The 27,080-nt window shown below is 37.8% G+C and overlaps 1 protein-coding gene across 5 annotated transcripts in view; it reads left to right on the plus strand.

Moving 5' to 3' along the window:
• LOC124595023 (Fanconi anemia group A protein-like) overlaps nt 1-27,080 on the plus strand; it is a 230,631-nt gene that overhangs the window by 123,088 nt on the left and 80,463 nt on the right. For all 5 annotated transcript variants that reach the window (XM_047133578.1, XM_047133575.1, XM_047133577.1 and 2 more), the window contains exons 15-16: nt 8,943-9,195; nt 10,994-11,193. In XM_047133578.1, the coding sequence (XP_046989534.1) occupies nt 8,943-9,195; nt 10,994-11,193 (453 nt within the window). The remainder of the gene's footprint in view (nt 1-8,942; nt 9,196-10,993; nt 11,194-27,080) is intronic.

Here is a 27,080-nt window from a genome sequence, read left to right on the forward strand (position 1 = left end):
TGATAATGGGACCTTTGTGTTTGGGTTTGAAGAATTCTTTTTCTTGTTGTGGATGTTGCCAAACTTGTTTCTGAAGTAGACCTACTACAGCATTTCAACACTGATATGTCCATACGAGAGACTCAGCTCTGAATGAAAATGAGAGTGTTTATGGACATACAAGATGGTCACACAATGCTCACAAACTAAAAGTGATGGCTATGCAGGAAGTTACACCATCTTTTGTTAACAGCAATGAAGCATCTTTAGCAGATGCCATCAAGACAGCTCAGACTAAACTCATGAAGTTAAAAGATGATGTCACACTGGTGTCTACTTGGTCCAACGCAAAACAGCTGCATGTGCCTTTCACCAGCATGTTTCAAAACACGTGCCATCGCACTCCTAACTCAACGGGACTGTCCATCATTTTTCTGCAAGCCAAGTCAACACTGGACAGTATATAGACATGAACAGCTAGAAAGCGGACATCTCCAGACTATTGCCTGCATTGCATCATGCACTGGCCACCTGCACCACCCTGTCACCAGATAACCTGCACAACTGATTCTGTGCTGACTGACCCACCCATCAATGATGCCACATGATCACAGGATGAGTCTCCACAGGACTCTTTTCCCCAGTTTCACCTGTTTTATGGCTATTCACATGAAGACTGCACAGGTATATAATTTTAATATTCATTCCATCCAGACCGAGCGAGGTGGCGCAGTGGTTAGACACTGGACTCGCATTTGGGAGGACGACGGTTCAATCCCGCGTCCGGCCATCCTGATTTAGGTTTTCCGTGATTTCCCTAAATCGCTCCAGGCAAATGCCGGGATGGTTCCTTTCAAAGGGCACGGCCTACTTCCTTCCCCATCCTTCCCTAATCCGATGAGACCGATGACCTCGCTGTCTGGTCTCCTTCCCCCAAAAACCACCACCACCACCACCACCACCACCACCACCATTCAATCCAGGGGCTCAGCTCTGTGGGAGGGAGCAGGTGGGGGGCTTTGTGTGACATGTTTAGTCAAAGACTAAGATTGAAAATGCAAGTGTGGAATATCTTTGTTTCTCTGCTGACATTATCTTTGTGTGTTTGTGTTCCTGCCATTGTGACTTATTTTTCCACGTAGTGTGTATCCTTACCGTGCATCTCACTTTCTTAATGTCTGTGCAGTTGTCACATGTATGTTGCAGGTAATTTAATAAAGTGTACAGTGCTTACACTGCTCTTAGTGTGGATTGCCTTATCCACAAAAGCATTATCAAGACAGTGGCATGTTGCACCTGTTCATAATGCCACTCGTCATTTCAAGCATAAAAAACATACTTCTTACATTATATGAAGATATAAGGGGACTTAGCATGTTAGGAGAAAGTTGGAAGTTGATGCTTGCAACAATAACAACACTGAGAAATTCATTGGTCTTGGAGACTAAAAGCCCCCCGGGGGGCTAAAAGCAAAAATACTTTGTCTTCATGTTTAGTAACTTGTATGTTACTGTCCATTGCAAACTGTACCACTGGATGTGAGATTATAATAAATGTTATTATAATAACAACGACAACGATTAATTTCTCTTTGTAGTTGTAAATGTGCATCTCACATTCATTAATAAAATCAACTTTGCCAAAGTTCTTAACTGTGTCGGCCCTGCTCCAGACTTACTAACAAGGAAAAGGAAGAGGAGGAGGATTGCTTAGATGTTGGACACAAAGCATTGATGTTATCCAGTATATTCGTGAACTACACATAAATTGCAACAAGAATGATCTACAACAACTGAAACAAGGCTGAGACTCTGTGGCTTCTGCGAATTTAACTATCACATTCGTAATTTAGTATTGTTATAAAAGTATTTTCATGAAAATACAATTAAAACTTTATGACTTTACGCTGAAAATTGCAGGATGAAATAAACAATTTCTTTAGTTGCTTATCAAGTTCATAATGTGAATGAAACATACAAAACTACGTTAACGTTAAGTTCATTGATAATGCTTTCTTATTAGTATACAAATTATTACAAAATTATACCGAGTAGAAAGGTGCTAACATAGTTCAAGTATTCTTGTATTAAATGCTTTTCATAGAACTAATAACTTTTATGCAGCAAATTTGTGATGTGTTGATTCTAGGAATACTAGTGTTTTGACAGTTACCAAATTATTTGTGAAATCAAGTAATTTCAATATTAAACTGGCTGTATGGTACAAAATTATCTAAATATAACATATGAGGTGAGTTAAAGCCATTACAGGAGTATTTCAGTGTGTCCTATGTTTATGTGTGCACCAGCACATTTTCTTCCTGCTCAGGAAATACTAGGTGATGTGTACAGGGAGAATCCTACTATAGATATATCAGAAATTGAAATAATCCACACCATAAAATAAAAATGATATACAAGGGTAAGTCAATTATTATCTGCAAAGTAGTTATAAAATTTTATTTTAATCAAATAGGAAACTTATAAGAACATCACTTTTTGACATAGTCTCCCTGCGTTTCAACGCACTTGGTCCATTGTTGTACAAGCTTCCTGATGCCCTCATAAAAGAAGGTTCTCAGTTGAGCTGCAAGCCAGGAATGAACCGCTTCTTTCACTGCTTCGTCTGAGGTAAATCGATGGCCCCTTAATGCCTGTTCGAGTGGACCAAACAAATGATAGTCAGAAGGGGCAAGATCAGGATTATATGGAGGATGATCCAGTACTTCAAATTTGAGTTTCTGGAGTGTTTCAGCAGTGTGGGCACCAGTATGCAGACGGGCATTGTTGTGCAAGAACACAACACCTTTTGACATCAATCCTCAGCATTTGTTTCAAATTGCAGACTTTAGCATGGCAGTAAGCATCTCACTGTAACGTACACTGTTTATTGTTGTGCCCCTTTCCCCATGATATTCCAGTACTGGACCTTGTTCGTCCCAAAAAACCGTAAGCATCAGTTTTCCTGCAGACGGTTGGGTCTTGAACTTTTTCTTGCATGGCGAATTTGGATGTTTCCATTCCATACTCTGCCATTTACTCTCCGGCTCCTAATGATGGATCCATGTTTCATCACCAGTAATGATCCTGTCCAAGAAGTTGTCCCCTTCATTACCATAGTGATCCAAATCTTTTTTGCAGAAGTCCAAGCGTGTTTGTTTATGCAACTGTGTGAGTTGTTTTGGAACCCATGTTGCACAAACTTAATGAAACCCAAGTCTGTTGTGAATGATTTCTTAGGCAGAACCATGACTAATTTGCAGACGATGCGCCACTTCGTCAAATGTTAATTGTCTATCTAAGAGAATCATTTCACGTTAACACTCAATGGTTTCTTCATTTGTGGCGGTAAATGGTTGTCTAACTCCATCGTGTGTAACACTTGTGCGACCATTTCAGGATTTTTCAATCCATTCGTAGACACTCTGTTGTGGCAAAGCAGTGTTCCTGTACTGTACCGAAAGTCTTCGATGAATTTCGGTCCCTGATACGCCTTCCAACCACAAAAAATGGATCACCGAACGCTGCTCTTCTTTGGTGCAAATAGACAGCGGAGCAGCCAAGATTAACAGCACAGCAACGATAATGAAACTAACCTAGCAGCTTGAAAATTGCAAAGATATAACAACAAATAAACAAAGCACGCATCATGAACATCAAACGACAGTACTACCAAAGTAAACAGAAATATAACTAAATTGCAGATAATAAGGATGTTTTTAGCATTAGTCAGTGATAGGGATGTGGGAAGGGGTTTGGGTGAGGACTGAGTCACATGTGGTTAGGGACATACACACAAGTTTCGCGTGATCCCGGTTCCCAGAACTCCTTCAGATAGACGTTGACTGTGGATATTGTATCACAGACACAGTCCCTTTGACTGTTCAGAGATGTCACTAACCCTGCCCAAAGATGTAAACAATCATGCATGAGCAGTGCCTATTAGATGGAGGGGGTCTGACAGCCGATCAGTTCCATTCATTCCACCAGGAAGGAGATACACGGCTCGTGCTGTCTGTAGTTCAACCATGCTTAAATGGTCAATACTGCAGTTCGATCGCATCCTCATTGTTACTTTGTGCCAGGATGGGCTCTCAACAAGAGAAGTGTCCATGTGTCTCGGAGTGAAGCAAAGCGATGTTGTTCAGACATGGAGGAGAACAGAAAGACAGGAACTGTCGATGACATGCCTCACTCAGGCCGCCCAAGGGTTACTAGTGCAGTGGATGACTGCGACCTATGGATTATGGCTCGGAGGAACCTTGTCAGCAATGCCACCATGTTGAATAATGCTTTTTATGCAGCCACAGGACATCGTGTTACAATTCAAACTGTGCACAATAGGCTGCATCACGCACAACTTCACTCCTGACTTCCATGGTGAGGTCCATCTTTGCAAACAAGACACCATGCAGCGCAGTACAGGTGGGCCCAACAACATGCCGAATTGACCACTTAGATTTGGCACCATGTTCTCTTCACCGATGAGTGTCACATATGTCTTCAACCAATCGTCAGAGACGTGTTTAGAGGCAACCTGGTCATGCTGAACACCTTGGGCACACTGTCCAATGAGTGCAGCAAGGTGGAGGTTACCTGATGTTTTGGAGTGGCATTATGTTGGGCCGACATACACAGCTGGTGGTTATGGAAGGTGCCGTAACAGCTGTGTGATACGTGAATGCCATCCTCCGACCAATAGTGCAATCATATTAGCAGCATATTGTCGAGGCATTCGTCTTCATGGACGACAATTTGCGCCCTCATCGTACACATCTTGTAAATGACTTCGTCAGGATAACGACATCTCTCGACTAGAGTGGCCAGCTTGTTCTCCAGACATGAACCCTATCAAACGTGCCTGGAACAGATTGAAAAAGGCTGTTTTTAGACAATGTGACCCACCAACCAATCTGAGGGATCTACGCCAAATCTCCATTGAGGAGTGGGACAATCTGGACCAACAGTACCTTGATGAACTTGTGGATAGTATGCCATGACATACACAGGCATGCATTAATGCGAGAGGACGTGTAACTGGGTATTAGAGGTACAGGTGTGTACAGCAATCTGGACCACCAGCTCTAAAGGACTCGCTGTTTGGTGGTACAACATGCAATGTGTGGTTTTCATGAACAATAAAAAGGGCAGAAATGATGTTTAAGTTGATCTCTTCCAGTTTTCTGCACAGGTTTCACAACTCTTGGAACTGAGGTGATGCAAAACTTTTTTTGATGTGTGTATTTAGGCAGGACGAGTACTGAGAGGAAAAGGAAGATTACAGGAAGGGAAAAGTAAGTAAAGTTACAAAGGGTGAGCTATGGTAGCGTAGAAATATAACCCCAGTTGGGGGGGGGGGGGGTGGAAGGAGTGTGGAGAGAATATTCCTCATTTCACAAAATGATGAGATAGTTGAAACCCTGGCAAAGAACATGCCTTAGTTGTTTCAGCTCTGGTTGGTGTGAAGGGTACCTCTCTTTTTTGTTTGTATCAAGGGGTAGAACACAGGAGATCATTTTCTGAACTGGCTTGGAAGGTAGTTTTGGCCTGCAAAGGCTCCAGCACCACCAACACACTGAAAGAACTACTTGTCACACCATTTTTTGGATCCTGGGTGATCAGGTAATGCGGGAGCATCTTTTGATATGGAACAAGTGACAGGTGTTGAAATCAAGGCTTTGATGGTGGTTGATAAGTTCAGTGTGAACAGAAGCTTTTATGGAGCCATTAGTAAGGTGAAAGTCGACACTAGGAAGGTGGCTTATAGAACTGAAAGCGACCAAATAAAATGAATAGTTGGAAAGCTTTTACAGTTCTAGCACACCCATCTACAAGGCCTGCTGCTGTGAACCTGTTGTAGAAGTTGAGTATGACTGCCAGTCCCTTCTCGAATCTATAAGCCCTTCCCAAAACCTCTCTCTGGAACTGCCTGCCTCCCTAACCCTGGGTAACCATTTGCTATGTTCTTTTCCTGTAGAAAAAAGGAAAAACAAAATTTTTAGGAGGCAGCAGCATATTTCTGTGCAATTGGCAACAATTAAGGTGAAGCTTAAATTTTCAGTAACAAAAATTCGCTGAGAAAGTATGGGGAGTAATGGCTGAAGAGAGGGTGTAGAAAGATGGCAGCCGTAGTGCAGAATTCTGCCTCAAAGCATAGCTCAATATTCTCTGTACTATATCTGTCGCTTTTCCTGGACAGAGTAAATAAAATTTTGGGAACAAGAGTCAATGAAATTATACCCCTGCTTAATATACTACTTAATGAATTTTAAAGATCTGGAAAATATTGAATTAGGCAGTGAGTGTTGCTGTGATTCTGGATGGCACCAAGGTAAACCAAAATGATTATAGACATTTGCTTAGGCACAAAGACAACAATGTACAAGGCATGTTTTTTAAGTAAGTATTGGTTTGAAATAAAAATAAAACACATATACTTTTCTTAGTAATTTCATTGTTATATGAAACATTTAACTTTAATCTACTTTTCTACTTAATTCCCACAAATAATTGATGTGTCTACATTTGTTTGTGAGTATTGGAAATGACCCCTCCGGTTGAGAATCCCACAAACTGTCAAATGCACATTGTGATTTATTTTCTAAGTGCTGAAAGTTTGAAAGTGGCTTAAATTCATTGTCAGATCAATGAAGTGTATGGAAAAACAAGTACGAGTGACGGGAAATTACAGAAATGGGTGAGACCTTTTAAAAATAGCCGTCCAAATGTGCATGATAAGGAGCGAAATGGGCAACCTCCAGTCATTACTGGAAATTTGGTGCAGAAAGGTGATGAAAAAGTCAGAGGGAGCAGATACTTTATGATATCGATGTGATGAGTTACCTGAAGTGTCAAGAAGTGTGCTTTAAGCAATTGTTGCCTAATCAGGTGGCAGACTTCTACAAAGGATGGTATTCAAAAAGTGGTTGCCTTAATATTGGTGAGAATTATTTAGAAAAATATATTAAAGTTCTGGCTTTCTTGTAAAAATAAAATTGATTGGAAAAGTTTAATAGTTTTATTTTTATTTCAAAATGGTGAAAAACAGGCCTTGTATATGAAATGATTGAACAAGTGATGATCTGTATGAGAAGATCTATGCAAAAACATTTTTCATTGTGTATACCATGATGTACAAGAGGAAGTACTCAATATTAAACAAGTAATAGTTACTGCAATAAAAGTAGAATTAAACATTTGGCAATAAATTGAAATTGTTTTCGCTGGTTTGGGTCTGTTGTTTGTTTCCGATTTCTGTGATAAACAGGAATTGTAGACATTTCACAGATAAGTGTGCAGACCTCAGTGAATGTCTTCTAAAAAAATTCAATTGATTTTGTGAGGAGAAATAAAATTTCTTCTGGAAATTTAATTCTTTTGTCGTCGTTGTCATTGTTGTGGTCTTCAAACCGAAGACTGGTTTGATGCAGTTCTGCATGTAATTCTATCCTGTGCAAGCCCTTTCATCTCCAAATAACTACTGCAACCTACATCCTTCTGAATCTGCTTGCTATATTCATCTCTTGACCTCCCTCTATATTTTTACCCAACACACTTCCCTCCAATACTAAATTAGTGATCCCTTGATGTCTCAGAATGTGTCCCATCAACTGATCCCTTCTTTTAGTCCATTTGTGCCACTTTTTTTTTCTCCCCAAGCACCTCCTCATTAATTATGTGATATACCCATCCAATCTTCAGCATTATTCTGTACCACCACATTTCAGAAGCTTCTATTCTCTTCTTGTCTAACTGTTTATCATTCACGTTTCACTTCCATACTTGGCTACATTCTCCACAAATACCTTCAGAATAGATTTCCTAACACTTAAATTTATATTTGGTATTAAAAATTTCTGTTCTTCAGAAACACTTTTCTTGCCAATGCCAGTCTACATTTTATATCCTCTCTGCTTCTGCCATCATCAGTGTCATTATGACATACATTGTAGAGAAATCTGAAATATGGACTTATAGTCAGCTAATGTTGGAAGAAGATACCTGAACTGGCTAATCAAAATACTACCAGAAGAGACTGTTTGCCACAGTCATTCCCTTGTTGTGATATGGTTGCTGGAGACATAATAAATGTTTCCCAAAGTGAGACTGAACATTGTCATCTTAGACTTGTGCAGTATTTTGGAAAGGAATGTTTGGCATGAGGATAAGTATTTGCTTATGGAGTAATGTTATAGGAAATGACACGTTAATTTATTGATGATGAGACTTCATGTAGCAATTCTTAGTTTTCAGTCTGACTTTAGTATGAAGATTTAGTTATACACAGAAGTATTGGCATTGCACAAAGCTGGAACATATAATAACAGAGTACCTCAGGTAATTTGTCTGTGCATAGTCAAGAATGAGGAGGTTCTACACAGAATCGGAGAGGAAAGGAATATGTGGAAAACACTGATAAGGAGAAGGGACAGGATGATAGGACATCTGCTAAGACATGAGGGAATGACTTCCATGGTACTAGAGGGAGCTGTAGAGGGCAAAAACTGTAGAGGAAGACAGAGATTGGAATACGACAAGCAAATAATTGAGGACGTAGGTTGCAAGTGCTACTCTGAGATGAAGAGGTTAGCACAGGAAAGGATTTCTTGGCGGGCCGCATCAAACCAGTCAGTAGACTGATGACCAAAAAAAAAAAAAAAAAAAAAGGTCAAGAAATGTTTGTAATTTAAGTTGAAAGAAGCAGAAACAAAAAGTTGCTTAGTTTTAAGGCATGTATCTATCAGGATGGAAAAGTACAGCAATCTCACGGTAAACATTATGATGTGGAAAGTGTCAAGTGCATAAGGAATGCACACACGAATGAAGTAGTACCTGTCTCAATGTTGCATTGCAGCTCCAAGTCACTTTAGGACTATCCACCTGTGAATGGCATTACTATTGTTACAGAGAGAGACTATTCTGCTTGTTTCCATGTCTTTTATACTAATTATGTATCTTTTCTAGTCAACAGATCAAGAAATAGCCTACGTGCTGTCCAGTTTTGAAGAAACAGGAGAAGTGATGCAGACAGTTCTGAATGCAGCAGTATTTCGCAGCCGTCACTTTGAAGCAGAGTTCTTGCCTCGCCTTCTTACTCCTAGAGTGCTACCTCACCCTCCTGATGTCCGCTGTCGATTTATAGATCAATTACGCTCAAAGGGAAAAATACCCAGTGCCGTTTATAAGAAGTACCTGAGTGATTGTGCAGCTCTGAAAGGTAACAAACCAGGCACTGTTCAATATGTGAAACTTAACTATTTAAATTTATGATATAGCTAAAGTGTAAAGAAAAGTATTTTGCACTGAACAAACAGCTACTTCTAGTACGGTAAACTAAGCCATGTAAAATTACAAGATTTTGTTCATTATTTGAAATGTTTTTGTGAGAGAGAATGATTTTACTTCACTCCTCATTATGCATCTAATTTTAAGATTGAAACTTGCTTTTTTCTAACTGAAAATACTCTTGACTATAGAAAATGTGTTTGTATCATCTTAGGGTATAAATACTGTCTCTCTGCAACTAAATGAAAGACTGTTCGTTTACTTGTGAGATGCCCTCTTCTTACGCTCACTGAAGTATCTTGAGTGGCTTATAATACAAATGTTTCTTTCTCTGTTTGTATGTTCAATTTTTGGACTAAGGAATGAGAGAAGTTACGTAAAATGATGGAAAGAGGAAAGCTGCACAGCAATTTCTCAACAGTATGTGGAATGTTTTAAAAGAAATGCAACTAATTTTATGCACGAGTTTGCTACTGCAAATGAGACATAGAATCACAATACATGCCAGAATTGAAACCCCACTACCAAATAAGTTGAAGTCAATGTCACCTAATTAAAAGGTGTATCATGAAATGTGGAAGAGGATATTCTAACTGTGGAAAATCCAGTTTGGAATGTAACACAAACACACACACACAAACTCAACTCACACACTCATGACCACAGGCTCTGGCAGCTGAAGCCTAGGCCTTGTTGGCTGAAAGCTCATTTCTTGACAGTATTTTTGTTGTGCCTTTCTGCGACTCAGTGTCTCTGCTGTATGATGAGTAGGAACTATCCTTTTAATAATAAAGGTGTTGTTCTTGTAGGTTATCTTGCAGATAGTAAAAAAAATAACTGGCAAATACTACATGAAGCTTCTGGACAAACTAGGTAAAGATATTTGTGAGAAAAGACTCGAACAGTGACAAAAGGGGGGAAACTGAGGGATTTGAAGGATAAGTTGTATCATTTTCAATATTTTCTCTAGATATGTCATTCTCTGACTCCCAGTTGTGTTCATATTGAAGAAAAATTTTGGTTTTAAAATATTTTGAGTCTAATGGAGAAATGGCATATGTAGATGAATATTTTGCAGACCTTTCAAAATCGCATCTGAGGGATGGAATTTATGTACTTTGGGAAGGATGCACAGAATTTGTTGGCCTGAAAGGGAATTATGTTGGTGAATAAATGGATTCCTGACATAATTATACAGGCTTCCTCTGCCTGGCACCTTCCTACTTTGCAATCATAACACTGATGTTCCTCAGGGCTCAACCTTATGCTCATTATTACTGTTCTTGATTAATGTAGATGGTCTTGTTGAGTTTATTAGTTCCCAACAGTCCAGTACTCCATAAAAAGTTGATTTTACAAGGCTTTTATTTCTAAGTGGCCTGCACTGTTTGCCTAAACTCCAGCAATCAATTCCTCTTCCCACCAGCAAGAAGATACCAGTTGTTCCGAAAGGTATAAGTGATGTCATATTTTTGTGTGTTTCTGTTGGCTTGCTGAGAGTTGCAGCACCTGTAGGTTAGTAATGGACAGCTCATCTGTGTCACTGTAAAATTAATAATTTCCTGAGCTCAGTTTACTTTTGCATGATACTTGATTCAGGTATTAGAATTGTATTTACTCTAAGTGCTTGTGACATTCTAAGATTCTACAATAGTTCACCAAGTTTCTGGCATATTCGTGTATATATTATAAGTGATTTTCTTGAGACTAATTTTGTTATTTCTTATCAGATAACAACATGCCCCAGGAAGTTCTAAGCACAGAAAATGCCCCTGAACTATTTGTTCAGTTACAAGAAGCACTAGAGGATTTGGCCTCTTCTCTCTTAATGCAAGCAACAGATGTAGAAGCAGCATGGTCAAAAATTGCCCTGTGCTTAGAAAATATGGCTGCTGCAGAAGAATTTAGGAATGCATCAATGTGTTTAAAGGTATATAAAAACATCATGGTAATAATTTGCAAATCTTTGTGTACCATAATTGAAAATTTTAATGAAATAGTCCTAAAATGTTCTACATCTACACCAATACACCACGAGCTACCTGAGAGCTTGTGACCGAGGGTACTTCTGATACCACTAACTGAGCCCCCTTCCCTCTTCCACTCGCAAATGGCACTTGAGAAGAATGGTAAACCTTTGTATTAGCTCTAATCTCTCGAATTTTCTCAGCTTGGTCATTTCACAAGTTGTAGTAATATGTTGTCTGACTCTTCCCAGAACATACTCCTTGAAATTTAAGTAGCCAACATCTCTGTGATGCATAATGCCTCTCTTGTAATGCCTGCCAGTGAAGTTTGTTGAGCATCTCTGCAATGCGCTCATGCCAACTAAATGATCTCATGACGAAATGTGCCACTCTTCATTGGATCTTCTCTATCTCTTCTATCAGTCCTACCTGGTAAGGGTTCCAGATTGATAAACAGCACTCAAGAATCAGTCAACCAAGCACCTTGTAAGTCACTTCTCTTGTGGATAAGTTACATTTACTTAAGATTCTTCCAATGAAACTCAGTCTACCATCTGCTTTTCCTGTTATTTGTTTCATGTCGTCATTCCACCTAAGGTCACTCTGGATAGTCACTCCTATATAAGTCTGCAAACAGACTTTAAAGAGCTTCTGACACATTCTACTAGATCATTTATATATAATATTATAACCAGTAATGGTCATATCACATTTCCTTAGAGTACTCCAGAAATGACCTTTACATCTGTCAGTTTTGTTCTGTTAAGAGTGACATTTTGAGTTCTATTTGCAAGGTCGGCTTTAATCCGGTCACAAATCTACTCCAGTAGGCTCATATATTTTCCACTAAACGGCAGCAGGACAGTGTCGGACATCTTCCTGAATTCAAGGAAGATGGCATCAACATGAACTCCATTGTCTACAGTGCTATGGATATCATGGAGAAACAGAGTGAACTGAGTTTCACAAGGTCTCCATTTGTGGAATTCTTGGCGATTTTTTAGATGTTTGTATTTTCCCGCCTCCGCGTTGCAAATGTTTTGACTTTTGAGTGAAATGCCCAGTCGATGTGCTGTTGTTTTCACGTCAGTTCTGCCAACAGTGAAAGTTGTTTAGTTCTCGGGGTGTTGTAAAATTCCTGGATTCGTCTCATCGCTGTGCTGCCTATGAAAAGGATTGCGGAAGACTCCCAAATAAATTCCAAAGTACAGTGCAGTTTTAACACCAATATATTTCCAGGACTCTCGTGTCCGAGCCTGGTGAACTGTACCGGTTACGTCACATGTACCCAAAGTTGACATCAAATGACACAGTGTTCACAACTATCAACAAACGAGTGAGCCTACAATACATTTGCTCGCAACCCTAGTAAAAAAAACGAGTGCCCCAAGGCGCCTGCGTGACCTCTATTTATACTTTTGCTAACAATTACAGACAATGAAAATTACAATTTTATGTAAAATCACAATTAAAAGTTAAACCGAATGTAAGATACACATTGCTAAAAATTTACAATCTCAGTGCTGAACAAGGTGAATCTATTTTCAACGTAGTTACGAGTTAATATAACATTTTCTGACTAATTATGTTACAGGTAACAATTACATTTCTAAATTTGTTTATAACAAATCAACTAGTGCCTGAATTTTAGTGCTAACATATATCGGAGATTCAATTAACATGCTTTATTTATATGTTCTATTTAATTTGTTGAAGTAATTTTATAATGATAGGTTTACCGGTTCATCCTGACCATATGCTACATTTCTTTCGACTAGTTTAAGTATTTATTTCACATTTATATCGTGTATTTCACATAAGAACAATGTTAATCAGCAAAGCATCATTTTCGAATTATATGTATACTGAAATAGTGGTTATTTTTGTATGTAATTTGGAAACAGGTCACTTTACAATCAGGCTATTAGGACTGGTGTTTATCTTTAATGCTCTCCGAGGGGTTCTGATAGGGCAATGAGATACAGTAATATTTCAGTATCTCCCGAAGAGTTTTGCCTAGCGTGATAGACGAAGCTCTTCTCACAGAAATATTAGTGTGATTGATGTGATACAGTACTATCTTAAAAGGTACAAAATTGAATCATGCAACTTTACATACAGATAAATTTTCCAAATAGCTACAAACATATACATCAAGAAAACAAGGATTGGAAATATGAGATTACAAATAAATTTCCAAACTTTTACAAAATCAATATTTACATCAAATTTTCTGAATGAATGTTTTTTCCGAAACTATCACTTCTAGAGCGTCCTTGTTTTTGTCACTTCTAGTGTCCATTAATTTTCCCTCCTTCAAACACTCAGACACAACAAAGCTAACAAATCACAAATTTGATTGGATTGATAACGTTGCACTTTTAAAGTTTCCGTATGACATGTTCTAGAATAATATTATCATATAAAAGATAGAAGAATAAAATTTATCCTAACAGTTTGCAATACCATAAAATATTTTACAAATCTTATCAAACATGAATATTCAAAATTATATTTGTATATTTATATTGTGACAGTATAAAAACTGTTCATTTATATCCAGTCCGGGTTGTTATCACAAGTATCTGAATATACTATGTATAGTCAATATTTCTTGGCTTTGTACATCAAATGCAATAACGTTTCAAAATGTTTACCAGACGTCCAGAAAGTCAGATCAAATTAACACTGCAAAACAGCATCAAGATTCAATAAATTGTGACAAAATAAGTATTACGTCAATAAAATTCCTGAAAGTGGCAAGATACACTTAAGCAAGTGAAAATGTAATTGTGCTATAGTTAGCAACCTTGCAGTAAGGAGATTCTGTAAAAAAATCCAGAACCTTGTCACATGGCATCTTATATTTCATTTCGTCAAAGTCCTCAGTCTGTCTATTAAAGTTGTCATTTCCTACCCCTCAACACCAAACTAGTCTCCAGATTGTGTCTTGTGAGCTGTGACTAATGTAAAATAATAGTTTTTCAATGTGTGTGAAGTAATCATTACAGAAACGTTTTAAAATTTTCCTGCTTGTTGCCTTCTTTAGTGGATACAATTTTACTAGTTTAGTGAATAAGTCAACAACTACAAACAAATATTTATAACCCTCTTTAGTTCTCGGCAATTGACCAAACAAATCAATTCCTATCAGTTCCAATTTGCCTTTTGGCACAATACTTTGTAAATAACCTTGGTATTTCTGATTTGTGACTTTTACTCTTTGACACCGATCACTTTTTTGTATAACCTGTCTTACTCTTCTAAGCATATTATTAAAATAGACATTTTCCTTAATTTTGTCAGTGCATTTTATGATTCCACAGTGTCCATAGCTCTCATGTGTGTACTTAATTAAAACATCAATACATTGTATAGACCAACAAACCTTCCAGATTTCAGAGTCAGTGTTATGTCTCCTGAATAAAATACCTTTAAAGTTTTGATAATACATGCCAACCTTTTCATAACCCTTTTTACCAATAAGGCTTTTCACAAGTTTCAAATCGTCATCCTGGTTCTGGTATCTCCTAAGCTGACTGCAAATGTTAGTAATTTCCTTTTCACCCTTAATCCCTCTCATGTACATCATTTTAAACACTTTGTTATCCAATAGTTGTTCTTCCTGACCACCCCCCACAGGTAATCTAGACAAAGCATCAGCAATTATATTCTGATCCCCTTTTATATACTGAATGCTATAATCAAACTGTTGTAAAAATATGGCCCACCTGGTTAATCTACTATTGAAAAGTTTACAGTCTTGAATATAACATAGAGCTTTGTGATCCGTGAAAACTATGACTTTATGGCCTGCTAGATAGTTCCTGTATTTAGTGAAACCCCATACAATGGCAAGTAGTTCCTTCTCAGTCACTGTGTAATTACGTTCATTTTTCTGCAGACCTCGGCTGGCAAAACTGATCGAAAGATGTTCTATTTTTCCATCAGTTTCCTTCTGTTGAAACAAATGTACACCCAATCCGTAATCTGAACTATCTGTCATTAGGCAAAATGGTAGTGAAAGGTCAGGTCTGTGGAGTAATTGACTGTTATTTAGTTGTTGTTTGATCTCATCGAATGCTGCTTGACGCTGATCTGTCCATTCCCATATGGTGTTCTTTTTTAATAGCTCTCTCAAACACGGTGCATTTAAAGCTTGGTGCTGACATACTTACGATAAAAATTACATAGACCATAAAATGACCTCAGCTGTTTCTTGTTCTTTGGACATGGAAACTGGACAATTGCATAAATTTTATCACTGTCAGGTATAATGCCTTCTCTGTTAATTATATGGCCTAATACTGATACTCCAAATTTGCATTTACTTAATTTAAGGGTCATACTGCCTTGTCTGAACTTATTGGCTAATTTATACAAAGTATCGAGGTGTTCCTCCCAAGTTTTGCTGGTTATTAATATATCATCCACGTAAATAATTAGTTTAGATAGTAGTTCACTTCCAATCACATGATCCAAAGCTCGAATAAACTCGGCTACAGACACATTCAGCCCAAAGGGAACAACACAATGATGAAAACATTTACCATTATATAAAAAGGCTGTGTGCTGCCTTGAATCCTGTGCTAATGTGATTTGATGAAAACCTGAGGTCAAATCCAGGCTAGAAAAATATTTTGTGTCATTGAATTTGTACAGGAGTTCCTCCATGGATTCAGGATGATCTGTTTCTCTTTCTATAAACTTATTCAGGTGACGTGAATCCAATACCAGCCTAACGCCACCGTCCTTTTTTGAAATACAGGCCATTGGGCTGTTATATGGACTGTGACTTCTCTCTATTATTCTCCATTTTTGCATTTTCTGGAGTTCCCTCTCCACTTCTTTCCTTTTACAGATGGGTACCCCATAAGGCTTAATGAAAAAGGGTTCGTGTGGCTTTAACTTCAAATGACGTTCATAATCTTTGACCCTACCAGGTTGATCACTAAAAATGTTACAGTTTTCCCAGAGAAAATTTTCTAATTCCTGCTTTTCAGACTCAGTCAAGTCATTTGCTTCTTTTACCTTTTCTGATATGGTTAGGGAGTAACTATCATCAACCAAATTCTGGTTATTGTGATCCCTATTTTCCTCTTCCTCCATGTAATGGCTACACTCTGGATAAACTATTTCCCTAATATGGTTACTACTGCTCATATTTGAATTTAACTGGATTACTACTTTTCCTTGAATACTGGTCTTTGATTCAGTGAACAGTTATTCTGAATTTTGCCAATCAAAACTCATCTTTGCTTTAACTATCCAGTCCATCTCTAAAATCATTTGCTCATTGAGGTCTGGAATAACTAAACAACCATGTTCAAAATTAATGTTGCCAACAGAAAATGTGATTAAAGCTTGTTTATTTATTAACTTACTAAACTTGCCAGTGGCACCTTTAATCCATACACCTGTGATTGGAAATTCGATGTAACTTTCAGTGTCTTTTATCCTGTTCCTCAACTTGTCTGAGATACTACTAATGGGACTGCCAGTGTCAATCAAACAAAGTCTTGACCAATTGTTAATGCTTACTTCTACGTAAGGGCTGCCTAAGGTAATATTTGGGTCACTATTCACATTCTCTGCCAACAAGTCACTTTCTAATTCAGTTGTATCAATGTTGCTACATACTTCTTCACCTCAGGTTTCAATGTCAGAATCAACATAAGATTGAGTGTCATTATGACTGGAATCAAATACACATGAAACAGATACCTTACTTTCACTAGACTTAAAATTATCTTTCATGGATGGATCTGGTTTGATGACTTCACTTTCCTTATTATTTTCTAAACAAACTTCACTTTCACTGATAATAGATTCCAAAATCTTCTCACCTATTAACTTAGCTTGTTCCTTCTTATTAGTAGATTTACTTAAGATTTCTTTTATACAAATTGGTACCAATACATTGTTTGCGCTCTTAATATCTTCACGTGAACCAACTTCGCATTCAGAGTTACTTTCAGCTTCAACACCATTATCAATAACTTCAACATAAATAATGCCATCTAATTCCTCTTGTGTACATATATCATCAAATACATCATCCTTCACAACACTATCTTTATCAAAATCATCATCAAAATAATCTGTGGGCGATGCCTCTGCATGCACATCTGCCTTAACTACTAAGTGTTCAACATCTGAAGTTACACTACTGAAATCGCTACCTGTTTCATTATCTAAGTCAGGTGTTATTTCCTCATTTTGGCTATCAATTTCTACTAATATAGATACCTCATTATCCTTACCTTCATCAGAAAACAAGCTAGTGATACCATACATATCATAAGTTCTGTCTACATCAGGTGTTAATGTGTCATCAATTAATGCTAAGTCATGTTCATTAAGTTCAAACTGTGGTACTGCTTGAGTATGTGCATTATTCAATTCACTCAACATGTGATCCCAAAAGTTTTGCTTATAACTAGTATCATCTAAGTAGTAGTCCCTATTTACATTACATTTATGATTGCTTTTACGTTTCTGTCTCTTTAACCTCCTATTTGCCTGGTTTGTGCCATAACTATTCACCTCAAATTGACAGGCTCCCAACGAGGTGGTTACCTGTTTCCCTGGTTGGAATTGCTGTTGTGAAGCTGGTTACTGTTTCTCTGTTCTTGATGGTTTTCGTGTCTGTTGTAACTACTGTTTTGGTTACCGCGCCAGTTATTATTTCTGTGTCCATTATATTGTTGTGACCCCCCATTCCTATTGTGAATGTTTCTGAGGTTTTGATTGTACTGTCCATCATTCTGCCATACATGGTCAATTTTGTCTACATGATGTAAAAATTCATCAACACTGTCATCTGGTCCATATACAAGTCCCCACTGAAAATGGTGTGGTAGGTGCCGTTTCAGTGCGTCAATCTGTATCAGTTCGTCCAAAGGTTTGCTCAAATGTGACAATGTCTTTAATTGTTTTTCACAAAATTCTTGCATGCTAATTGCAAGACCTGTGTGATATTTGCTACCGTTAAGAAATTCAGATTTTATTCTTGCCTCTTTGTTTTCCGACCAAAACTTTGCCAAAAATTGGCATTCAAAATTGGCAAAAGACGTAGTATTTGTATCAATGTTTTGGTTCACCCATGTAAGGGCTTCACCATCCAAAAAACGTTTCGCAAATTTAACTTTAGCAGACTCTGGCATGTTAGGTTGGAAACTGCCTTTGCACTGACGCACAAAGCCAACTGGATGCAATTTCACATCACCTGGGTAACATTTTAAACTAACATTGTTACAACTATGCACAAACATCTGGTTTGAATCAAAATTGGGCATTATATTATTTTGCAGTTTTGAAACTTCTGAGCTGACTGTTTGCAGTTCCATTGTTACACTTTCTACTTTCTCATCAATACGAGATAGCTTATCAGAAACAACTTCAGAATTTAATTTCAATCTTTCCCCTACGAATTCTTTTTCTGAAACAAAGAGTTCCTGCAACATTTTTAACTCGTCTTTTCGGTTCACTAATTCATTTAAAATGACTACTTCCGTGTTTTTGACACGTTCGTTAACTTGTTCAATGCTTTTGTTTGTTTCTTTAAATTCGGAGATTGTGAAAGCCTCCAAACAGTCAACTTTGGTTTCTACCCTTTCTATATCACATGCAACAATTTGTACTTTGTTATTTGTTGCATTGATTTCTTCTCTCAATGATTTTAAATTGTGGTCCAGCTTTTCTGTGACCTCTTTAATGTTGCTACCTAATTGGTTATTTTGAGTTACCAGTTGTTCTAGTTTATTATTCAACAATTGAGATATCTGATCAATTAAATTCGGTTGCTGATTTGCTCCCGAAAAACCATGAAAAGGCGAACAACTACTGCTCGCGGAATTTGCTTCACTGTTTTAAGTGTACATTTGGAGTTGAAGCATGAAATTGACGGCCTGACAGCGTAGTCATGCCTATTTGATTTAACTGAGTTTCGCTCATTTTGATCAAAGTGGCTAAACACTAGACAAAACACTTTCCTGCCTATCAAGTGAAATTGTCACACGCACACAATGAAACAAAAACAGAAAATTGTAGGACACAATTAAAAGGGGCACTTATCTGATTCATTCGCAATGTCATTCCAGAATATCACTTTTGCTCCTGGCGACATCTGTGGCGCAGTCTGCAACGTACAAGATTATGGTTCCTGCCTCTTGTACATGGAATTCTTGCGAGTCGTCCTCTGCACAGTCTTCCACTTAATCCCAGCTCCTCCACCACGTTGAGATGTTTGTATTTTCCCACCTCCGCATTGCAAATGTTTTGACTTTTGAGTGACATGCCCAGTCGATGTGCTGTTGTTTTCACGTCAGTTCTACCAACAGTGAAAGTTGTTTAATTTCTCGAGGTGTTGTAAAATTCCTGGATTCGTCTCGTCGCTGTGCTGCCTATGAAAAGGATTGCGGAAGACTCCCAAATAAATTCCAAAGTACAGTGCAGTTTTAACACCAATATATTTCCAGGACTCTCATGTCCGAGCCTAGTGAACTGTACCGGTTACATCACATGCACCCAAAGTTGACGTCAAACGAGTGAGCCTACAATACATTTGCTCACTACCCTAGCCAAAAAACGAGTGCCCCAAGGCGCCTGCGTGACCTCTATTTATACTTTTGTTAACAATTACAGACAATGAAAGTTACAATTTTATGTAAAATCACAATTAAAAGTGAAACCGAATATGAGATACACATTGCTAAAAATTTACAATCTCAGTGCTGAACAAGGTGAATCTATTTTCAATGTAGTTACGAGTTAATATAACATTTTCTGACTAATTATGTTACAGGTAACAATTACATTTCTAAATTTGTTTATAACAAATCAACTAGTGCCTGAATTTTAGTGCTAACATATATCGGAGATTCAATTAACATGCTTTATTTATATGTTCTATTTAATTTGCTGTAGTAATTTTATAATGATAGGTTTACTGGTTCATCCTCCATGTGCTACATTTCTTTCGATTAGTTACAGTATTAATTTCACATTTATATCGTGTTTTTCACATAAGAACAATGTTAATCAGCAAAGCATCATTTTCGAATTATGTGTATACTGAAATAGTGGTTATTTTTGTATGTAATTTGGAAACAGGTCACTTTACAATCAGGCAGTTAGGACTGGTGTTTATCTTTAATGCTCTCCGAGGGGTTCTGATAGGGCAATGAGATACAGTAATATTTCATTTTTATGGAGGAGATTTTCATTCTCCATTTATTTAATTGGTGTATGGCATTTAAGTACATTTCAGTATTGGATCACGTTATTCTACATCACATAACATTACATATATTCACAGACAAACATCTAGTCCTTGTATATATTCAATGGATTTTTGGGATGCCATGAGGAATTCTTCCAAGTCTCCACTGAATGCTCTGCCACCGCATTCTTCTCTGATGTATTGGATGGTCTGCTTAGGCATGCCTCAGTCACATGCTGGTGAAGACAGCAGTCTACATTTGAAGAGTGAGTCAGCACATCTTCTATGCCCAGTTCTTAGTCAGTTCAGAGTTGACCAGATCTTGCTGGGCTGATCAAACCCAGGAACTGCTTCAGTAACATGAGGCATTAGGTAGCAAGTTGTTGGAACATTTTGGAGCCATTCTGTTCTCCAAGAGTTGATGTCAGCCCCAGTGAGGCTGTCGAGAGCAAGAGGAGGATGTCTTGAACGAAGCCTCTTGATACTCAGATCAGATATATTGATGTGAACCCTATTCCCTGACCAAGGCTGCTTCTTGTTGCATTTTTAGGGGTGGTATATCACTCAGGGCAGGTAGCCATTTGTTAGATGTAGACCTAATGGTTTCTGAAATAATGCGCATGGTGTTTGTTAAGTTCAACATCGGTTTTGTTCACATGGCTATTGTTTAGCTATACTGGTGCACAGTACTCCACCATAGAGTATACCAGGCTCAGCGCTGATGTCCTCGGAGTTGTTGCTGTTGATCCTCAGGTGGTTGCGCAGAGTTTATGGATGAGGTTATTTCTGGTTCTCACCTTGGCAGCTGTTTTGATAAGGTGTTATTTAAATGACGAGGTTCTGTCTAACATGACCCCTGGGTACCTTGGCTCCTTGTTGTGGTTGAAGCGTATGTCGTCAAAGTATACTTCCAGAGTTCTGTTTGCTTCTCTGTTATTGAGGTGGATGCAAGTAAAATCAGGCATCAAATCATTCCCTAAACTACAAGCCTACAAACAGCATCTATCAGAAACCAAAATGAAAGATTTTTTAAAAGAACTAGCTGGGATGAACTGTATAATGAAACCAATGTGAATAAGAAATTCTCTAATCTCTCCACATTATTTAAATTGAACTTTGAAAACTCATTTCCAAAAGTATGCATGTCTGTATCAACATCACACAAAAACAAATGGATAACAGCAGGTATTAAGAAGTCCTCCCAAACACTTAAATACCTCAGTTCCATGAAAAAGAGTTGCAATGATCCAGAATTCTTAATTTTCTATCATAGATACAAAAAGATCTATAGGAAGGTGCTGATTGCTGCAAAAAAGTCATTTAATGACAAAATAATATATAATGCGCAGAATAAAAGCAAAGCAGTCTGGGATGTTATAAAAAAGGAAACAGGGATAGGCAAACAAACGCAGAATAACATACTGCTAAGGGAGGGGGATAAGGTAATAAATGATGTACAACACTTAGCAAACTTTTCAAGCATTGCAGAGAAGTTATAGCAAAAATTCCCCAAAACAAGTATAACACCTGTAAAAAAAAATGTTTCACTAAATACAATGATGTTACTTCCAACCACAGAGAATGAAGTCAATAAAACTGTTCAAAAACTAAAAAATAGAAATCAGTAGGTTTAGATGAAGTACCAATGTGTCTACTAAAACAATGCATAGAGATTATAAAAGGCCCCTTAACAAATATAATAAATGAATCCTTCACATCAGGGACATTTCCAGAGCAGTTAAAATAGGTAAGAGTAGTACCTTTGCTTAAGAAAGGTAATGCAGAAGACATAGAAAATTACTGACCCATTTCCCTGCTGTCACCATTCCCAAAAATAATAGAAGCGGTTATAAAAGACAGGTAAGTGACTTACCTGAATAAATACAATCGGTTAAGCGAATAACAGTGTGGTTTCTGAATTGGCAAAAATACGTAGTCAGCCTTAGTAGAATTCACAAAAGGTGTACTTGATGCTCTTGATAAAGATGAGTGTGTCACGGGCATATTTATTTTTGGATCTTTCAAAGGCCTTTGATACAGTCGCCCACAAGGTTCTATTAAATAAATTAGAAGCATTAGGAATAAGGGGGGTAGCTAATGACTGGTTTTGATCATACCTAGCAGATAGGGTACAAAGAGTAGAGATAACACATACTTCAAATAGGTCTAAACATTTAGTAAACCACTTATCACAACCAAAATACATTAATATAGGGGTTCCACAAGGTAGCATGTCAGGACCAATACTATTCCTGATATACATCAATGACTTTCCCAGTAGTGTTACACTTGGTGAAAAAATTCTCTTTGTTGATGACAGCAATATTATAGTCACTGAGAAAACAAGAGAACTCCTCGCAGAGAAAGAGAATGAAACTCTCAAGGAAGTTTATGATTGATCAATAAGCAATAAAGTGACATTGAACATAAAGAAAACTAATGCCATGAATTTCAGATTGAAAAGGGAAAATGACAATGTTAAATTAAATATAGATGGCACCTCTATAGACTGTGTAACAAATGCAAAATTTCTAGGAATGAATATTGATTCTCAGTTGAAGTGGTGTGAACACACAAAAGTACTTGCAAACAGAATGTCATCAGCATGTTATGCCCTTAGAATCCTATCAGTGTGTAACATGCAGTGTCTTTCAGTTACATGCTATTCATATATACACTCAATTCTTAGCTATGGCATTCAGTTTTGGGGAACAAATGCACAAAATATGAACACAATATTCAAACTCCAGAAAAGAGCCATAAGAATAATAACCAAAAGAAGTAGTCGAGCTCATTGTACAGATCTGTTCAAAACACTGGGCGTTTTAACTGCACCACGTGAATACATTTACCAGTCAGCTATAAATGTCAAAAATAACATTGGTAAATACTGCACAAGCAGCTCTGCCCATGACCATGGAACAAACGCTAGACTCAACTTACATTTACCAAGAAAATATAAACATGAAAGTCAAAACAGCATTTTCTACCAAGGAATAAAACTGTACAATAAATTACCAAAAGAGATTAAAGAAATTGCAAAAATACATTTATTTAAAAAGGCAGCTAAAAAGTACCTGTAATGCAATATATTTTATACATTTAAGGATTACTTAGTAGGGGTTTGGTTAAAAATATGTTATACAAATAAATAATAATAATAATAATAATGATGATGATTATAAAACATCCAACATTCCACGTAACACCATCACACTATATTTTTCCCTTCTTTTTTCCTTTTCTGTAAATACTTACCCCCAAGCTATGAATAGCACAACACTAAAACCTCTTCCTCTTTCTGAGCTTGACTTCTCACTCATTATAGAGGGATGCTGACTCAGTTGTTGAGGATATGTGGTATGGAAAATGGCCCAGAGATCACCGGTGTGTGTGTGTGTGTGTGTGTGTGTGTGTGTGTGTGTAGTGTTATGAAACAATGTGTGTATAGTGTGTGCAGTGACTGATAGTGAGATATGGGTGAACAGTGTGGTATTACATTATATAATAAATTATTTGTAAAAAAAGTATTGTATACCAGGAGTAAATCTAATGATTGTCTCTAACTAGAAGTCTGTAAATGTATGTGTATACAAATTAGCTTATTTTAAATTGGTCTAAACTTGTAAATGCTTTGACATGTCCTATATCCTTTAGGTAAGCCATTTTGAAGGAATTTCTGTCTACTGACGTTTCCCATAATGACCTGGAATCCCCTGTTGCCAATCATGTTACCAATAAACTTTGCCACTTTTTGACAGGGAATTATTTTCATCAGTTTATAGAGTAGGCCTTGTCTCCAGACAGTATCATAAGCTGCTGACAGGTCAGTGAAGGCCACAGATTTTTTAATTTCTTTTGGAATCCCGTTCAGTATGTGTTGTAAGGGCCAGGACTTGGTGTGCACAGCTTCGGTTGGGATCTACTGAGATGGCCGTGAGTATTGTCTGACCGCTCCTGTTAAGTAGTTCTTGTTCCAGAAGTTTGCACACCATGCTAAGCAGTGCTATGGGCCGTTAGTTTTGTGGAAGATTTCCTGGTTTAGCTGGGTTTAGGAGGGCGAATATCTTGGCGCGTTTAAATTCTCGGGTTATGTTTTCTGTCTGCAGTAGTGATATAAAGAACTTGGCTAACCATACTTTCATGTATTTGCCAGACTTGATAAGAAACTCTGGGAGGATGTCACCTGAGCCGGGGCTTTATCTGGTTTTGTGTCCTTTATCACTGCCAAGATCTCTTTGGGAGTGATGTCACATGAATATTTAGTATCAACACTTGCTCTTGCTTTTAGCTTTCTAAGTTCATGTTTAATGCATATTGTCTTCTCTCAGTGGTTTACCTCTTTAGATGTCTAAAGCAATTTGTTAGGTGTTGTGGGGTTTTCTTCTCGAGCGATATGGCTGGCTCCTCCTAGTTTTCGAAGCAGAGACCATGCTTTTCTGCTGGATACTTTAAAGTCCATAGCCTGAGTAGTTTCCATTCACTTCTGTCGTCGTGGTGTATCAAGGCTGCGTATGAGTTCATCTGCTATTTCTCTGTCACCGCTGCTTTGGTAGTCATTATACAGTTCCTCACATTTGTCATCCCAACCTGGAATGTATTCTTTGCAGTATCCTCTAGCTATGTGCTTTTTTGCTGTACTGATGACTGCTCCCACAAATCTTTTATAGCTATCAGCAGATGGAGGGATCCATCCCAGGCATTTATCGAGGTCTTCAGAGTAAGCTTTCCAAACCACTTTTTGTAGGTTCCATCTGGGTTGAGGAGTTGAGGTTATCAATGGAATACTTGTGCTGATTTCTACTAGGACTGGATGGTTTTGAATATGATAGAAATCTGGCAAAACATTTGGCTTGTGTTACCCAGCTGATTTTCATCAGCTGTGACAAAGCCTAGGTGTGGGTCATACTCTAATTTCCAAGCTGCTGATCTGAAGGAACCACGATCTTTAGCATTGAAAATGAGGTGTATTTTGTTTTCTTCTGCCCAGTTTCCTAAGGCTTCACTATTTGCATCAGTTGTTCTGTATCACCATTGCGTGTGGTAGCTGTTAGTCTCCTATTAAGATGGCAGGACGGTGGTATAATTTGAGCACATATGCTGGCCATGCTTTTGTAAATTTTACTTATGACCAGAGAGAGAGAGAGAGAGAACAGTTGCTAGGAAACATAGAACCACAAAGAAAGAAATAAAGGTCAAAGAAATGCCAAGTAAAATGAAGGATATGGAAGTAGTAGACAGAACGAGAGGAAATGGAGAAAGAGAAGTGATTGAAATAAAGGAAAGTTGTTATACAGGAAGTATAAACAGAAAATGGAGTGGGAACTGGCACAAGCTAAGATCATCTGTTCAAGAGAACTGATGATCTCACACTTGGAAGATGAGGCAATGAGAGATAAGCACAAATAAAGTGAATACTACAGCTGGTCAACCATTAAACTCTTGATATTTTCTGGAACAAGATGCTTTAAATGGACAGACACCATTCTCTTTGTTACACTGCACTAAAGTGAATTAATATTCCATACAGTGCTCTGTGCTCAAATGGTGCTGGTCTTGAATTAATAGCACACACAGTTTACAGGTGTGTGTGTGTGTGTGTGTGTGTATGTGTGTGTGTGTGTGTGTGTGTGTGTGTGTGAGAGAGAGAGAGACAAAGGGAGCATGAGACTAATAGAACTGTGAATTAACATCTGACTGTGTACTATATATGTATCTTCTGTACTGTCAACATTTCAACTTTTATGCTATTCTCAAGTAAAATGCTAAAAGTTGAGAATATTATTATGTCATCTCTGTTAAAGCACTATCAAATGGCAGTTTACTCTCGTAAAAAATATTGCATGTCTGTGGCTCAACACCATCGAAAACACTTTTCTGAATTTACAGATTACTACCATGAGTGAGTAGGAAAATAAATTCATTGCTTCGGCCAGTATAAGTAAGCTTTGATGAAGTAATAATTTATATAATTAAGTAAATAAATGCACTCACAGACAACTCATGGAAGAAGTGGAGATTTAATAAACTACTAAAATGTAGATGTATATTGTGTTTCCATGTCCTAGAGACCTTTCTCCACAGGTTCCACAAAATATTATCCATGTCTAAACTAAGCTTTTGCTATGTCTCGAATGATCAGATGTATAATAAGGAAAGTTCTTGTCTAAACTAAGCTTTTGCTATGTCTCTAATGATCAGATGTATAATAAGGAAAGTTCTGACAGAATGTAAATACTTTAAGAGGGAAGGAGACAATGCAATGAACTGCAGAAGCATTGAGTCGTCGGCAGGCACACAAAAAATAATGAAGACTTTGCGAGCTTCCCACTATCCTCATATCCTCGCACACCCGTAATATTTCCCAACCCCCCTACCCCTGTGCATCAGCTGCAAAGGAGTGCGCTCTCACCACCCAGGACTGGAGCAGCTCAACCATGTTCTCCACCAAGGCTTTGAACCTCTATCACTGTGCCCAGAAATGAGGGACATCATATCTATGACACCCCCACACCCTGTTACTGCAGGTGTCACATCCCTGTGGAATGCTCAGGTGCTATTCACCCACCCCGCACATGGTACCCCAGTCCTGTCATAGACTTATCTTATCCCTTTAGAGGCAGCGTC

Source organism: Schistocerca americana, chromosome 2, assembly GCF_021461395.2.
Source record: "Schistocerca americana isolate TAMUIC-IGC-003095 chromosome 2, iqSchAmer2.1, whole genome shotgun sequence".
Lineage (NCBI taxonomy): Eukaryota > Metazoa > Arthropoda > Insecta > Orthoptera > Acrididae > Schistocerca > Schistocerca americana.